Raw genomic sequence first — 17848 nt, 5'->3', positions numbered from 1 at the left:
GTCCTAATTTACCGTCTTAAAAATTAACTTTCATATAGATTTACTTTGGAAAGAAAGTGGTGACAAATACTAAAGTTTCCTCAGGGAAACATTAGAAATACCAGTGTTTCCTCAGGGAAAATATAAAAATTGTAATTAATATGCATCTCTCTTATTTAACTCATAATAACTTCACAGGTATATCATCAAAAAAAATATAAAATTATAGCTAAAGGACATTCTGCAGTTTTCCATGGTTGGATGCCATCTAAAATTGGTTTTGGCTAAGTTTCAATCATAAAGGCAACTTTCCCTAAACCTGTACTTGATCCTTTTCACAAAAGGACATTTAAATAAGGCAGTGGAAACAATCCCATATCCCTCTATTCTTGTGATTTTTTTTGTAGATAAATAAAGCAGGTGAATTAATATGTCTCTCCTCTCTAACTTACCTATGCCTAAATGTTCATAGTTATGACATCTCCTGCTGCATATAACACATGGATAATTTTCTGGTTAGCAAACTATTCATGACTGTATGCTTCATTTTGGCATATTCAATAATTCCATATTTTTAGGGACCATTATAAAGCCAAAGTGGCAGTAGTTGCATGTAATGTCAGAGCTCCTGAGGCTATGATGGAGGATTATGAGTTTAGGCCAGCTTTGGCTCCAAAACAAACAAGAAAAAACTGTATCTAAAATAAAATAACAAATTTACAACACGTGGTTCATACCTTCTATAAACTTAGTCCAATCGTTCATTAGCACAGAAATAAACGCCATTTTTCCCCGCTCCAGTTCAATGTGATGGATAGAGGCAGCTGACAGACGTGCAGTCCTTGGCTCGTAAGTATAGAATACCCAAGGCTTCTTCTGTTGTACTAATGAGGGCTGCATTCATAATCGTCCAGCGTTCATGCCCACACGTAAAGGTTATTGACCTTGAACCCAGATAACTCAGTCTTAAAGATAGCCTACCACCTAAAGCAACCTCTCACCATTGAAATTCTACCTACATAGAGATATCATGCCTAAACTTAATCATCAAAGGATCAGACCCTTGGGCCTTTGGGTAAGCTATCCTAAATTTCTGGTCGGGGAGTAATTAGAGTCAAGTTTCTGTGCTTCTCAGGGGACATTTACTAAGGGACCAATGCAGTCCATTTGACTCACTCAAAATATAGTGATTATTAAAATCTGTCTTGTTCTATGCAACAAATGTTTCCGTTCTCAACATGTACATCTATTTGATTGCATTAGTAGCAGCAAGGATAATCTGTCTTGCCTTTTGAACATGGTCCCAATTAGAATCACTTTACATAAATTATCGTTTGATACAGTATTGTGAGACGGTTGAAGCCAAGGATTTACACTCATTCCTTATCAGGCTGTATATTTAATTCCCCTATCAGTGGACTAGGGGAGAGGGATAGGGGAGGAAGAGGAAGAGAGGGAGGGTAGAACCAGGAAGAGATGAGGGAGGGGGCTACAACTGGGATACAAATTGAATAAATTGTAAATAACAATAAAAAATAAAACAAAAAAAACAGTTAACAGTTTTATTCTTTCTCAGAAGTCTTTTGCCTCCTATGGTTGGAAATAAAACAAAGTAGTGTGCATTGTCTTCAGCTAGAATTCATTAATGATGGATGCAAATTATATGGAATAGTAACAAAATATAATCTACTTAAACTTTGGTAGGGCCAAGTACTTTCAAAGTCAGAGGTCTTTATACCATAGTACAAAGTGTGACCTACTTCTCTATAGGAAATATATTCTTTTTTTTCTTGCATCTTTGTGTTCACCAACATATTAATAAAAGGGTAATGTGAAATAATGCACATTTCATATATAAACTTTCTTAGTGACATTTGGCTTTCTTATATTGTTTGATGTTACAAACTAGGAATGATAGGGTATGACCTTCAAGTGATGTTAACATCCTAGCTCAACCAGCAAGAACTACCAAGCGACTTTGGCAGTAGCGTCAGTTGTGTCATCTATATGACTGATGTCCTGGAGTAGGTGTGAGAATTTTCTGCTGCCAGTGTTCCTTGCCTTTAGCACAGAAAGCAGTATGAAAGTGTTTATGCTTTTAATTGATTTAATTTAATTTAATTAATCTGGCCTGTCATTACAGGCTAAAATGTCATCCATTCTTACTAACAATTACTATTCTTACTTAAACTGATTAAGCATTTTTATTTTTATTTTATTTATTTGTGTTTGTTTATTCAAAATAAATAAAAATGTTTATTTTTCTTGAAATGGTGCATTAGTGATTTGACTAGAAAAATAGTAGCAAAAGCTATTCTCTGCTCTCAAACCTGGTATTTCGCCTGAATGCTGGAAATTTGTCTAGGATAGGGGTATGGAAAGCTGGCTAAACATGGGAAAGCACCTGACATCAAAACATGGCAATGCCAAGCCTCAGTTCAGTCCCTTGAACCCACCTCACGGAAGGTGAGCACACTTCAAGCTTCCCTCAATATCAACTGTGAAACTGCTACCTACAATCAGGCAACACATCTCTTTCTTTTTTTTTTATTTATTTATTTATCTATTTATTTATTTATTTATTTAAGTTTATTTTTCTTTTTAGTTACATTTTGTTAACTCTGTGTCCCCGCTGTATCCTGCTCCCTCATTCCCTCCCCAACCCCACACTCCCTCCCTGGTCTCCTCCCTGCCCCTTTCCAAGTCCACTGACAGGGAAGGACCTCCTCCCCTTTCATTTGACCCTGTTTTATCAGGTATCTTCAGGGCTGGCTGTAGAGTCCTCCTCTGTGACCTAACAGGACTGCTCCTCCCCTGGGGGGAGGGGGGGAGTCAAGGAGCCTGACCTTGAGATCCTGTTAGAAACAGTCCTTGTTCCCCTTTGGAAAACTATTTGATTACTGAGCTACCACGGGCCACATCCGAGCAGAGGTTCTAGGTTATATCCATAGATGGTCCTTGGTTGAGTGTCAGTCTCAGAAAAGACCCTGTGCCCGGATATACTTGGTCCTTGTAGAGCTCCTATCCTTTCCATATCATACTAACTCCCCTTTTTTCATATGATTCCCTGCACTCTGCCGAGGGTTTGGTTATGAGTCTTAGTGTCTGCTTTGAAACACTGCTAGGTAGAGTCTTTCAAATGCCTTTTGCGGTAGATTCCTGTCATACCTTAAATGCACATCCCATTTGTCTTTCTAAATGAGGATTGATCATCTTCGCCAGTGTCCACTTTCTTGATTATCTTCTTTAGGTGTGTAGATTTCATTATGTTTATCATATCTTGTAGGTCTATATAAGCGAGTATATACCATGTTTGTCTTTCTCCTTCTGGGATACTTCACTCAGAATGATCTTTTCTAGATCCTACTACTTGCCTGCAAATTTCATGATTTCCTCCTTTTTGATTGCTGAGTAGTATTCCATTGTGTAAAAATACCACAGTTTCTGTATCCATTCCTCCGTTGATGGACATCTGAGTTGTTTCCAGGTTCTGGCTATTACAAATAAAGCTGCTACAAACATGGTTGAACAAATGTCCTTGTTCTGTACTTGAGCAAATTTTGGGTATATACCTAGGAGTGGTATAGCTGGGTCTTGAGGTAGCACTACTCCTAATTGCCTGAGAAAGCGCCAGATTGACTTCCCAAGTGGTTGTACCAGTTTACATTCCCACCAGCAATGGAGGAGGGTTCCCCCTTTTCCACAACCTCTCCAGCAAACACATCTCTTTCATTCTCTCCCCTCTTCTCTGTCTGTCTGTCTCTCTCTCTCTCTTAGGCTCACACCTGTATGCTCACACACCATAGACACACGCAAAAGTAAATAAATAATGGTAAAGAGTTCTCATGTTTGTATCTCTACTTAAATGAATTTCTACATCATATTTTGATGTCAGAAGTATGTCACAAGACAATGTATTTTGTAGCTGATTTAGAAAAATGTCGCGGCACATATCAACAAATCATACTATCATTCAGCGGACCCTCTTCTTTGAAGTATTTCTCATATTCCACCTCTGCTCTCTCCCACTCCAGTACAATGTTGCCCACCTTACCTTACTTTAATTCTTCCAGAAATAGCAGCCTAGACATGCTTAAAAGCAGTCTACTGCTACTGTGTTTATTTAATTTTCAAAGCTGTACTGTTTATTTCTATCCTATCAGCACTATTATCGCAAACAAAACTGTCTTGGTTTTGTTTTGTTTTGTTTAGATATATTCTTTCCTCTAGCTTTGCAATTTTTTTTAAGTTACATTACATAATTTGGTAGAACTAATGAAAGGACCACTCCATTCTGCCACATTGTTACAGTGATTTAACTTTAGAAATGTTGACTTTGACATTTGTTGTAACATTTATGCTTGAGAAAATGCAGATATGCATGTTAATGTTTCTAAAAATGCTAAGTGTATTTTTCTCTCTTTGACACTTATTGCTAACTTATGCTAATTTTTATAATAAAAATCTTTTTATCTAGCTTTTATGTAGCTTTTTTTACAATCTGACCTCAGCTACTACTGTCTTTAAGAATTCCTAAACTTTCAACATATTTAGTTAAAATTTAGCGCAATCATCAAATATTCTTAAGGCAAATAATTTTCTTTTGGAATTTCTACTGTTACATAAAATCATTTCAGTAACCTAATATATGTAAATTATTTAAAAGTTTTGTTTTTTAATATTTATATTTCTGCTTTGTCTAACAGCACATTTATTTTTATCACCTATACTTCGATTCATTTAGTAAATAATGTATATCTTTAAGAAAGAATGACAAATCCACAAAGAATGGAGAAATGTCCCCAATCCTCAACTCAACACAAAAAACTATAAGCAATTCAAGAAAGCTGGGAGAGGGAGAGATGGTCTTCCAAAGGAAAAAGCACACCAATTGATTGTCCAATGGCAAATAGTCAGCCCTGAAAACATACTACAAGTAACATTATCCAGACTAAATGGGTTATATTTAAGAACATCTTTGTATATACAAAGATATATATGCATATAATAACAATTGGTGGGAAAAGTAGCCGCGATTTTGAAGAAGTGCAGGAAGGGTTCAGGGGTTGGGGAGGAAAGAGATGGGAGAAATGTAATTGCATTATTATAAAATTACAAATACAAATAAAAATAATGAATATACTTAAATTTATGTACTTAAAAACTTAAACTAATATATTTAAATTATAGTAAAAATTTTGCACTGAAGAAATTTTTCTTTGTGGACAAATATGTATGCAGGTTTAAACATTTCATTTTACTTCAATACCTTCATAAATGTGTGTAATCCAGGACAGAAGAGAAATAGTATCCCATCAATATGAAAGTTAAATAACACCAAAACTGATGGAAAAATTTAAACTGAATAAATATTAAGAACATGTACTGAGATATTTCAACAAAATAGTTTTGTGTTTGTTTGTTTATTTCTTTGAGACAGGGTCCCTCTTGATAGCACTGGCTGGCCTGGAACTCACAGAGATCTACCTGCCCCACTCCCAAGGGCTGGGATTAAAGATATGCATCAGCATGTGTGACAAAAATATTAATTTTTAAGTTTTGTAGCTAAAGTCTGCTGTTTACAATATTCCTAAGAAAACAAATTGGCTACTTGATACTGTTCCAGTGTGTATTTTGGTGGTGTTCTTTATTTTTGAGATTTTATTTATTTATTTATTCATTTATTTATTGAGACACAGTCTCTCTGTGTATCCTTGGCTGTCCTGGACTTGCTTTATAGACCAAGCTGGATGCAAACCCACACTTATCTGTCTGCCTCTTTCTCCCTGAGTATTGGGATTAAAGGTGTCCACCACTACATTTGGCTGAGATGGTATTTTTTAATTATTTTTATTTTTATTAATTACAGTTTATTCTCTTTGTATCTCCCCTGTACCTCCCAATCCCACCCTCCCTCTTTCCCACCTGTGTCCCTCCCCCAGTCCACTGATAAGGAAGGTCCTCCTCCCCTTCCTTCTGATCCTAGTCTATCATGTCTCATCAGGAGTGGCTGCATTGTCTTCCTCTGTGGCTTGGTAAGGCTGGTCCCCCATCAGGGGGAGGTGATCAAAGAGCAGGCCAGTCAATTCCTGTCAGAGACAGTCCCTGTCCCCATTAATATGGAGGCCACTTGGACACTGAAATGCCATAGGCTAAAACTGTGCTGGCGTTCCAGGCCATCTCTATGAGTGGTCCTTGGCTGAAGTATTAGTTTCAGAAAAGACTGCTGTGCCCAGATTTTTGGATCTGTTGCTGTCCTTGTGGAGCTCCTGTCCTTTCCAGGTCTTACTATCTCTCACTTCTTTCATAAGATTCCCTGCTCTCTGCCCAAAGTTTGGCCATGAGTCTCAGCATCAGCTTAGATACCCTGCAGGGTAGAGCCTTTCAGAGGCCTTCTGTGGTAGGCTCCTGTCCTGTTCCCTGTTTTCTCCCTCCTCCTATGTCCATCCTCTTTGCCTTTCTGAATGGGGATTGAGCATCTTAGCCAGAGTCCTCCTTTCTGATTAGCTTCCTTAGGTGTACAGATTTTGGTATGTTTATCCTATACTATAAGTCTAATATGAGTGAATATATACCCTGTGTGTCTTTCTGCTTCTGGAATACCTCACTCAGGATGATCTTTTCCAGTTCCCGCTGCTGGTGGGAATGTAAGCTTATACAACCACTTTGGAAGTCAATCTAGTGCTTTCTCAAAGAATTAGGAATAGCCTGGAACTCATAGAGATCTACTTGTCCCACTCCCAAAGCCTGGGATTAAATCTTCCTCAAGATCCAGCTATACCACTCCTAGGCATATATCCAAAAGATGTTCAAGTACACAACAAGGACATCTGCTCAGCCATGTTTGTAGCAGCTTTATTTGTAATAGCCAGAAGCTGTAAACGGTCCAGATGCCCCTCAGTTGTGGAACGGATACAGAAATTGTGGTACATCTACACAATGGAATATTACTCAGCGATAAAAAAAAAAAAAAAACAAACACAGAAATCATGAAATTCGCAGGTAAACACTGAGATGGTATTTTGATAACATTTTTTCCTTTCCCTTTCCTTCCTGCAAACCCCACTAAATACAAACCCTATTTTCCTTTAATTTTACACCTTCTGTCATCTCTTATTATAATGTGTATGTTTCTATTCACATGTACAAACATGTTGCTGACCATAACCTGCTGAATTCATATAACGTTGCTTGTGTGTATGCTTTCAGGGCTGTCCATTTGGCACAGAAAAATCAATTGGTGCATACTTCTCTGGGAAGAATCACCTTTTCCACTCTCAGTATTACTCAGTTGTTATTGAATATGGGTAAAGAAAATCATTTTCCTCATCTCTCACTTGGGTTTTCATTAGTTGATGTCATCTAATTTTAGATTGCTATAAGAATAATTTAATAATAAACTAAGCATTTAAAGGTAAATTACAGAGCAATAAAACCAGTTCTTCATTCATACGTGAGAAAACTGTCATGACAGCTGGCTCAATTCTGAGCCTTGGCAAACTATTTGAAGCGGTGCAAATATAAATGCATTTTTAATGATTTGATTTTTACTCACTATTGGCAAGTGCTCTTAAAATAAGAATGCTATGTTAGATATCTTCTGGATTCTATAACAACTTTTACACTTTTATATTTTATCGTTATTATTACAACAAATGTGGACATGTGAGGTAGGTATACACATTCTAATTACATGCATGGACTGATTTTACTGGTCTAGTGCTAATTCTAGAATTTTGGAAAGCCATGCTATACTAATTTAACCATATTCCTAGCAGAAATTTTTCTTTTAATTTTATGTAATTATTTATATATATCTTATCAACTGATTTTTAATATCTGATTTAAGATTAATAGCCATTTCCTATTGCTGAACATTTAGTGAACTAGGAATGCATGGGATTTCATTTTATATGAATCATGATACACACTGGAAGAAATATATGAAAAAAGGACATGAAGGTGTTTCACAGTGATTTGTGGTCTCGCATTTTGGATTACTTGGGGTAATCAAGAGTTGATTGTAGTAAATTACAGCTGGAGTAAATTAAATGACACTTCTCAAGTGTAGACAAATATGCTTATATATTTAAAATCACTACTTCTACAGTTTTCTTACTTGTGCATATTTTAAAATTTTTTCATAGCGGAAAAAACATTCAAGAGTACTCTACCCACTATCCAGGTATAATTTACTGAGCCCCCCACCCCCTGGGGCGGGGGAAAGGAAGGCTTTTCAAGTCAGGAACTTCTTGCACAGTTTAAAAATGAGAGAAAAGAAAGCAGGGTTTTTTTATTGTTGTTTGATAGCTATAAAAACCAACAGTGAATTTTCTTGATATGATGATCAACATGCAGGATGCAGGCAGAGTTGGATCGCTCAAGCTAAGGAAAGGAAGAGACCAGTAAATAGAAGTATTATTCTCTGTGGATTTTGATGATAAAATCAGTCACCCAGAAGAACAAACCTACAGGCCTTTTAGCTTTCTCTTAAATCTGAGAGAGTGAGCCATCTCTGTCCCCTTATGCTGGGGAGGTAGTGGGTACTTGGAACTACCAAAAAATTATATGTTTCTCCTGATGATATCATTCCTGAACATTCCAAAGAAAAGTTTTACATATAATATTTAAATATAATAATAAAATAGCATGTCATAAGCAGAGGCCTGTAATAAGAAAAAGTTTAAAAAGTCTCTTATAAAGAATAGATTAACATTTTAGTGAAAATATCATTAAATCCAAAATTTTCATTTAAAAGTATAATGCTATGTTCTTAATAAATACTAACAGGTCAGCTGTACTGCAGGAATAAAATGATAGTTCACTATAAATTTATTGTACATTAAAATGAAAAACATGCAGTCAAGTTGTCAGGAGATAAACTATTTTATGAACATAACTGAGTGTAAGCACAAAAGAACAAAAGCTGAGTTCTGAGCAAACAAGCAAATCAGACACAACTGCATTAACAACACAATTAATGTTGTTTCAATAAATATAAAATTATGCTTCTGTTTTAGTAACTACTATATATATTTTATTCAAGATCTTAGCAATGTGGCATAAAAGAAAAATAAATATATTTTTTTTCTTCTTGGCATCTTCAATATAATATTAAAGGTTTAAGAATATGAGTCTTGTTCTTTTTTGTCACATAGTTAAATATTTGGGATCCTGTGTCTGATTATGTGGAATTTTTTTTATTTGGAACTGCAAGTGTAAACTAAAAGTTGTATTTTACATAACCCACATTAATATCTATTAATTAATTCTAAAGGTTTCCTTGATGACTCTCTAGAAATTTCTCAGCAGACAATCCTAAATAGCGAGAATAAAATGATGGTTTTCCGTAGTTCAATGTTAGCAGAATGTGGCCCATCTTCTACACAAACTATTGGGCTTATTCTAGCAAATAACTAGGTTATGATTTAGAAGGACAGTTTCTATATACTGTATTGATTATTTTGGGTGGAATAAATTCCTTCTCTCCAGAGAACTTTAAAGAATTAATGCTGAGGTCTAACCAAAGTAAACTGACACAGGAATAGAAATGGGGTCTTAGAACATATGCCTTTTTATAATTCCCTATTTGGCAGAGATGCTGCACCTGCAGATATTGCATTCAGTCTACTCATTTGGTACAGCGTTATAAAATTCATAGAGATGGAGTACACTCGGAGTCATTTCTAGAGTTTTGACATTCTAATTAAATCCAAGAAAAGACTGAAGAGCCAACCACGATGCTATGTCTTAGTATGTTTAGTTATGATTCTATGAGAAGCAACGTTGACTAAAAGAAGACTATGGTATCAAAGGAGACATAGGAAAAAAATCTTAAAGTATATTTTAATACTATATTTTTCTTGTCCCAGAAAATTATTATGAGGACTAAACAATGCCTGTAGAAACATCTTCACAGTCCTAAAACACTACATACATCCTCTTCCTGTGACTACTGATACCTCTATATCTGTAAGTCTGTGAAAAAAAAAGTCAAAAGCATTATTATTAAATATACATCTAGTGAATCTAGCTAATTTAAAATTAAAAATTTACATCAAAATTTAAAATTAAAGATGTGATATCTCTTACATCTAAATCTGACTAGATCTAAATACTTCAAGATAAAGCAAACCTTCTAAAGGAACACTATCAGTGCTGGCCTTTTGGATTGGGTGCTCTAGAGCCCTGCAAAGAGTGAGAACTCAGTGCGCTTTGCAAGATGAATGTGTTCGCATAGGAACAAACAGAAGTCTTGAGAAGGAATGTTATAGAAGCCGAGTTAACATCAAATCCAAGACTGGAGCAGTCTGACCCAGAACTCTACACCTTACCTTCTACTGAGCCTGGGTGTGTTACTTGTGACTGTGCAGAAATGCAGAGAGAGAGAGACTGAGCACTGGAGCCTCTGTCTTTTCATTCCCTTTCAGTTTAAATCATATACTACATCAGGTTCTTGTGAGAGGGAGGGGTTTTTGTTGTTGTTGTCATATCATTAAAAGTTGCCACCTTCAGAGATAAAGCTATATTCGTTATTTTAAGAGGACAGAAGGTCCAATGTCACAGTAAGACTTCATTCTCAATAAAACCATTGTTGTCAGCACCTGGGAAGGGGCAATTCAAATTCTAGAGTCTTCCTATAAGAAGATACTATAAATAAATGCTATGACCTCTAGAGAATTATAAATAAATGTACAGTTTAAGAGTGAGCTGAAACCAGCTCTATCTTTAAGGCGTGGCATTACGAAGCTCTCTACAGTTTCCCCTTTTTGTTTTAGACGCATCAGGCAAGAGTAGAGGTCTGATCTCTGATATTAGAAATAAATTGGGACTTTGTACTGATGTTCATTTAGGTGTCATCCACCCAAAGAGCATCAGACCCGTCCGATACCTTTTTCTCAGAGGCGGACCTGGGGCATCAACCCGCATGCAATCAGACATGCTCTTCTCTGGGTCCAAAGCGGCTGACCCTGAGTGCAGTGCTTAGCCTCGCATCCTGAGCATAACATTTTAGCTTTTTATGGTTTCTGCCTTCCACCTTCCTGATGGTGAGTGCTCTCTGTCACGAACAATTCCACATTTGGCTAAGGCTGAGGATCTGGCTTGCTTCCATGTATGTGGACCTATCTGCATTGCCCACGTGGCACGCTGGGGTTGGCTACCCAGAGGCTATTTAAGCTGTGGGCTGGCTTTCCCCAGGGTCAGATGATTGTTCAAGGTTCCTGAATAAACTGCATTAAAAAAAAAAAAAGAGTGAGCTGATATATGTACCGAATAACAATATAGTCACACTCTTTTATTTTGAACTTTTATTCTTCACTAATAGTAGACAGCATGTGTAGACTTTATTCTGTGAAATGAGACTCATAACACGCTATTAGCATTCATTGATATTAAGTGTGTTTTCCCTAGACTTGGTGCTGTTTTCTGTGCTGATTCAAAAAGACATTGTTAAGCTGTTTGCCTTGAAACCAGCATGCATCACTGCATGGCTGTCTGTCACCAACCAGAGTTCAGTGGCCAGAGCACTGCCACAAATCAAATGGAGATAAGCTCTTAGGGAGAGAGTATATAAATTCTGTACCTAGAAAGGTTTACTAGTCATAATTCTGGATCTGCCACAAAACATATCTTAAAGTACTCTTCAGAAATTAGTAAAGTTACATATTGGGTGTAGCTAATGTGGTACTTACTATGAAATTGGGAAAAAAGAGAGATTGCATGTGTACATGTATATTTGAAGTATGTACATTTGAAGTATGAGAGTTAAGTTTGAAACACAAGTTAGAAGACAATACAATGAACACAAGCAAAGTAGAGAGAAGGAAGATGATTTACAGTATAAGCAGATACCAAATTATGTAAGCAAGAATGTAAAATTGAGAGAAAACAGATCTACACGTTACTCCAAACATCTTGAAATTACAAAAAAAAGTAACATTAAGAATTATCTGAAAATAAAATATAAAGAATTATCTGAGAAGGTGACACAAACTTTGTAAGAGTAACCAACCAATGTGTGATTTGACTTAAGGCTCATACCATGAGTTGGAATCCTTTTGCAATACTGTCTGGGTGACCAAGAATCTGAAACTAGATTACCCAGGGACTTAGATAAAATCAAACACTGCTGTTCTATATTTTTAAAAAAGCAAAGAAAAAAAAATCACAAAACAAATGACATTCTGCTATAGTCAGAGATCAGTGTCTTGATCAGTCATCATCGGAGAATTTTCCTCCTGCAGCAGATGAGAATAAATACAGAAACCCAGCCTGACACTGTATGCAGAGAATGAGAGACCTTTAAACACTGACCTCTAAGTGTGATGTCTCAGTCAAATCCCTCCCCTCAGGGCTCAGGTAACCCAGAGGAAGAGGAGGAGGTGGGGGGGAGATAAGAGTCAGAGGAAACAGAGGACACAAAGAAAGTGGGGCTCTGGAGCTGAAAGGAAACATGGGCACATGCCCACATATCTAACCCACAGGCTATCTCACTAGTAAATGAAAATTTAGATTCCTCCAAGGGAGGGTAGATTAGGTGGAGAAACGACTCTTAGGGTAGGTGCATGACCAGCAGTAGATGGCAAACAGAAAATGAACTCAAAAGCATTTTTGTGGGTTCCTTGTCTCTGCCTTGACAGGGATGGTCTTTTTATCCTACCGGTCATTTGCGCACCTTTTATGGCTTCCAGCTTACTGTTTTTATGGGATTTCTGAGTGTGGGGCATATGGGGTTTCCTATGTCTATATTCATTTTTTTTGTGTGCCTTCTCCTGAGCTCTGTTGCTTCCTTTTTATTTTTTTCTTTTCTTCAAATCCAATGTGTTAGTCTTTGTTAGTCTTATTATATTCAGTTTTGTTATATTATGTTTTATTAGTATCCCTTAGAAGCTTGTTGCTTTCTAATGAGAGACAGAAAGGTCTGGGAGAGAGAGATGTTGAGGAGGAAGTGGGAGTTGTTGAGGGAAGAGAAGCTATAATTAAGATATATTTTATGAGAAGAAAATCTGTTCTCAATAAAAGGGGAAAAAAGAGTAACAAATGATCATAGCTTCAAAAAGAAAAAGAAAGATCAGGTAGTCTTACAATATAGAAAAGATGAAAAAAAATGTAATTTTAGGAACAGTATAATAAATTTCAGAGCAAACGTAATGACATTCATGTCATCCAACTAGCAATTCTGATTCACAGTGATGGTGCTACTCCAGAAAAGCATTTGCAAATGCTGTATTCAAGCATATTTACAATTCATCCTGCTGGGACTAGCAAGAGATCTTGTTTCACTGTCTCTACCTCATGACAAGTGCTTAGACTAGGAATGTATAGTCAGCAAAAGAGCAGTTAGCTCACGTCCTGAGATAATAATGTCCTATGCTTGTAGCAGATAAAAGCTAGCTTGGTTTCCCATGAGTTTAAAGCTACCGAGAGGAATGGATACAGAAACTGTGGTATAGCTACACAATGGAATACTACTCAGCATTAAAAACAAGGAAATCATGAAATTTGTAGGCAAATGATAGGAACTAGAAAAGATCATCCTGAGTGAGGTCTCCCAGAAGCAGAAAGACACACATGGTATATACTCACTTATAAGTGGATATTAAACATATAATATAGGATAAACATACTAAAATCTGTATACCTAAAGAAGCTAAGAAAGAAGGAGGACCCTGGGCCAATGATCAATCCTCACTCAGAAAGACAATGGGACGGACATAGGAACAGGAAGAAAACAAGGAATAGGACAGGAGCCTACCACGGAGGGCCTCTGAAAGACTCTACCCAGCAGGATATCAAAGCAAATGTTGAGATTCATAGCCAAACTTTGGGCAGAGTGCTGGGAATCTTATGAAAGAAGGGAGACATAGAAAGACCTGGAGGGGACAGGAGCTACACAAGAGAGCAACAGAACCAAAAAGTCTGAGCACAGGGATCTTTTCTGAGACTGATACTCCAACACAGGATCATGCATGGGGATAACCTAGAACTCCTGCACAGATGTAGCCCATGGTAGCTCAGTATCCAAGTGGGTTCCATAGTAATAGGAACAGAGACTGTCTCTGACCTGAACTGATTGGCCTGCTCTTTAATCACCTCCTCTGATGAGGGAGCAGCCCTACCAGACCCCAGAGGAAGACAATGCAGCCAGACCTGATGAGACCTGATAGGCTAGGGTCAGATGGAAGTGGAGGAGGACCTCCCCTATTAGTGGACTTGGGGAGGGGAATGGGAGGAGATGAGGGAGGGGAGGGTGGGATTGGGAGAGGACGGAGGAGGGAGTTACAGCTGGGATACAAAGTGAATAAACTGTAATTAATAAAAAAATCAATTAATTTAAAAAGGGCTCCCCTCTGTGAGAAGCTAGTAGGTGGCAAGGTGTGAAAAGGGTCAACTGACATGCAGCTGATGGTGAGCCGAGTACATTTAAATCGTATTTTCAGCCTCAAGATTTTACTCCGGGGAAAACTACAAGCATTTTGTAAATATCAGATATCAGAATTTATAAAAGCTGTTTTCAGTAGGAATTCTTGACTCTGTAACTTACTAAATAGGAAATTACTGTGTAGCTAAGTTTTACTGAAGCAACAAAGACAGCAGCATTTACAAGAGTAAACTTTCCATTCCACGCCATCTGTCTTAGGGAATAAGATTAAAGTATTTCTAATTGCTTTCCAATTCTTCCCATAGCCATCATTTCATATGGTAAGGCAGCATTCAAGAAACAACATAACTTATCTATTTCAGAAAATTATATCACAGATGGAATATTTTCCTTTTGCACATGAGACTGAAAACTCTTAATGAACAGCAAATTTCTATTTGAAACCATATAGTTGACAAGCATATTTCTTTGTCTTTTTCTACAGTGGCGCCCTCTCCTCTCCTCCTGTTCCCACCCTCCCATCCTCTTCCCCCATTCTCCCCTCCCCTTCCTCAGAAAAGGGAAGCACCTCCACCCCCACCCTCCAACCCCCGCTTATAAACCCACTCCAGCCCGTCAAGTCGCATCAGAACTTCATATATCCTCTTCTTGAGGCCAGGCAAGGCAGCCCAGCTAGGGTAAAGTGATCCAAAAGCAGTACATGTCAGATAAGACCCACACTTCCTTTGTTGCTAAGAGACCCACGTGAAGATCAAGCCGCCCATCAATTACATATGTGTCGTGGGCCTATGTCCAGTCCGTGCAAGGTCTTTGGTTGATGCTCAGTCTCTGTAAGCCCCTTTTGGCCTAGGTTAGTTGACACTGTTGGTCTTCTTGAGGGGTTCTTGTTCCTTCTGGGACCTTCTATCCTTCCCCACACTCCTCCACAGTCTCCCCTGCCTTATGTTTGACGGTGGGTCCCTGCATCTTTTTCATTCAACTGCTGGCTGGAGCCTCTGAAAGGACAGTCATGCTAGGTCTCTGTCTGCAAGCCATGCAGAGTATCATTAATAGTGTCCGTGGTTGGCTTTCTCCTGCGGGGTGGGTCTCAGGTTGGACCAATTGTTGGTTTGTCATCCCTTCTTTCTTTGCTCCATCTTTATGCCTGTACATCCTGTATGGTAGATTTTGGGTCTAACGTTTTCTGGGTACTTGGTGTCCCCCTCCCTCCACTGGGAAGTTGCACCTGGCTAGAAGGTGACCCCTTCAGTCTCCATGTCCCCCACAAGTAATAATCTCAGCTAGAGTCACCCCCATATCCTCCCAGGAGTCTACTCTGTGCTAGGTCTCCAGCGACAATCATATTTTGATATCTCTATGCTATGGAGTCTTTAAGCCATTGATTACAAGCTGACTCCAGCTTTCAATTCTTAAATGATTACAGCCATAAATATTTTATAGGTATTGTTTTGTTTCCTTGGCTCTCATGCTAGATGCAAAGATTTCTATTTACTTTATTTTTCTCAAAATTGCACATATTTGTTTTATTATTTATAACATTGCTAGTTTATTTATTTTTATAATTAATTTTTATTATTTGAAGTAGAGATGGAAAATCTGATTCTTTGATTCAGACACTGACTTACTATATTATATGTAAAATTCTGAAAAATAAAACTTTCAAGTTTAATAGTGAGATTTCTGTTGAGATTTTTTTTTTCAAAGCAGCATAAAGGAAATCGTTGTCGTAGTTCTAAACCCTAAGTCATCACCCTCAAGTTTATGGAACTTGTACATTCTCTTGTATGTGTAATTGTGTGGATTTTTATAATCTTTTCTTAAAAGTCTCTTGACATACTGCAGCTTCCAGGCCATCATAACTGAGATCCTGATAATACAGACAGGCTTAAGCATCATGTGAGCCATTCTTTCACAGGATTTTCACATTTACAGTTACAAAAACCTAAATTCACTTTGGAACCTGTTGACTTAGTTTGATCTGTGCATTGAGAAAGTTCTTTGTATAAATACAGATTAACACTCCCTTTTCTAATATTTGGGCATTTCAGATTCAGATTTTTTTCAATGTTGGGATATTTGCATAAATATGAGTTATACTGAGGATGGTCCCCAATCTAAGCTCAAAATTCACTTAAATTTCTTACATGCATACCTGAAGGTAATTTTATGCAAAATTTTCAGTGTGCCAGCATCTTGACTAAAGCACACCATATGAATTCAGATGGGAAACTGTCCACATGAGATATCATGTCAGGACCTGAACATTTCAGCTTGAGGAGGATTTCAGAGTACAGGATTTTCAGAGTACGGAAGCTTGTGTTTTAGAATTTCTTTGGATGTCTTATTAAAATATGAGTTTTTAGAGGAAAGCTTTATAACCCAGAAAAAGAAAGTTTAGTTCATCCCTCCTTACAGAGACAAGTAAAATGAACAATTCTGTTCTGATAGGATGAGCAAGAGAAGCCACTTAAAGAACCTGTACCCAGCAGGTCATTCAGATTGCCCAGGTATGCACACTTCACCTTGGTTGGGTGAAGTGGTTAAACATAAAACCAGGAGAAAGAAACAAGCTGCCCTCCAGGTCTGTCTACGATTTCACAGGGTCTGCACGTCTTCTCTACCTGTCTATTGTCATTGCTATGTTATGGGCACACTTTGAAGCCCATCTCACAATCACTATGTACCTTGCACCTCTCTAGAAGTGGAATCTAGCATCTCAAGGGAAAAAAATCATCCTCATCATTTTAGTTATTAAAGTTCACAGATTAGTGGTAACTTCTAAGAAAACAGGGTTATAAATAGAAGCAATTAACTACTACATAAAGATTTCAAACATTAAAAAACTTTTTTTCCCTTTCACCTACAAGCCTACTCGTAGGTCTACCCATAGATAGCCTGGCATTTTGGCACTCTATGGGTTAAAAGGAGTATTGTGTAATAGATTCATGATTCCTGACACTAATGCTAATGTGTCTAATCCAGTGCGTCCATTTTGATTAGGAAGAAGCTCCTGTTCTGTAGGAACATGCTCTCTGGCCATCACTATTCCCTAAGTTACAAAGTCTAAATCACCAAAGGTTCATGTGTAGTGAAATACAAGTTACCATTCTATTGATAAATTTCCAGATCAGAGACACATCATATATATAATGCTGATCAACTAAGAGCTAAATTGTGGAAACCCATGCTTACATTTCTTTCAAATCAATATTTTTAATATTCAGAGCATCAGTCCTCAGTCTTACTGGGGACTGTCTCTAAGAAATGATAGGGTCACACAGCCTCATTTCCTTTCTCCTTTTTTTCTGTCCCTAGGAGCATGAGCAGCTCACCTATTCCTCCACGAGGTCCAAGGCCCCCAGTGTCATCATCACAGGCCTCAAGCCAGCAACCAAGTACATATTTCATATCCGAGTGAGGACTGCAACAGGATACAGTGGCTACAGTCAGAAGTTTGAATTTGAAACAGGAGATGAAAGTAAGTTC

The 17848-nt window shown here is 37.5% G+C and overlaps 1 protein-coding gene across 7 annotated transcripts in view; it reads left to right on the top strand.

Annotated features, from left to right (window-relative positions):
* Epha6 (EPH receptor A6) overlaps positions 1–17848 on the top strand; it is a 955104-nt gene that overhangs the window by 593944 nt on the left and 343312 nt on the right. For all 7 annotated transcript variants that reach the window (XM_060370600.1, XM_060370599.1, XM_060370601.1 and 4 more), the window contains one exon: positions 17678–17840. In XM_060370600.1, coding sequence (XP_060226583.1) covers positions 17678–17840 — 163 coding nt within the window. The remainder of the gene's footprint in view (positions 1–17677; positions 17841–17848) is intronic.

This window comes from Meriones unguiculatus, chromosome 17 (assembly GCF_030254825.1).
Source record: "Meriones unguiculatus strain TT.TT164.6M chromosome 17, Bangor_MerUng_6.1, whole genome shotgun sequence".
NCBI lineage: Eukaryota > Metazoa > Chordata > Mammalia > Rodentia > Muridae > Meriones > Meriones unguiculatus.
Note: the sequence above shows the minus strand (reverse complement) of the source record. Positions and strands in the feature narration are given on the sequence as shown.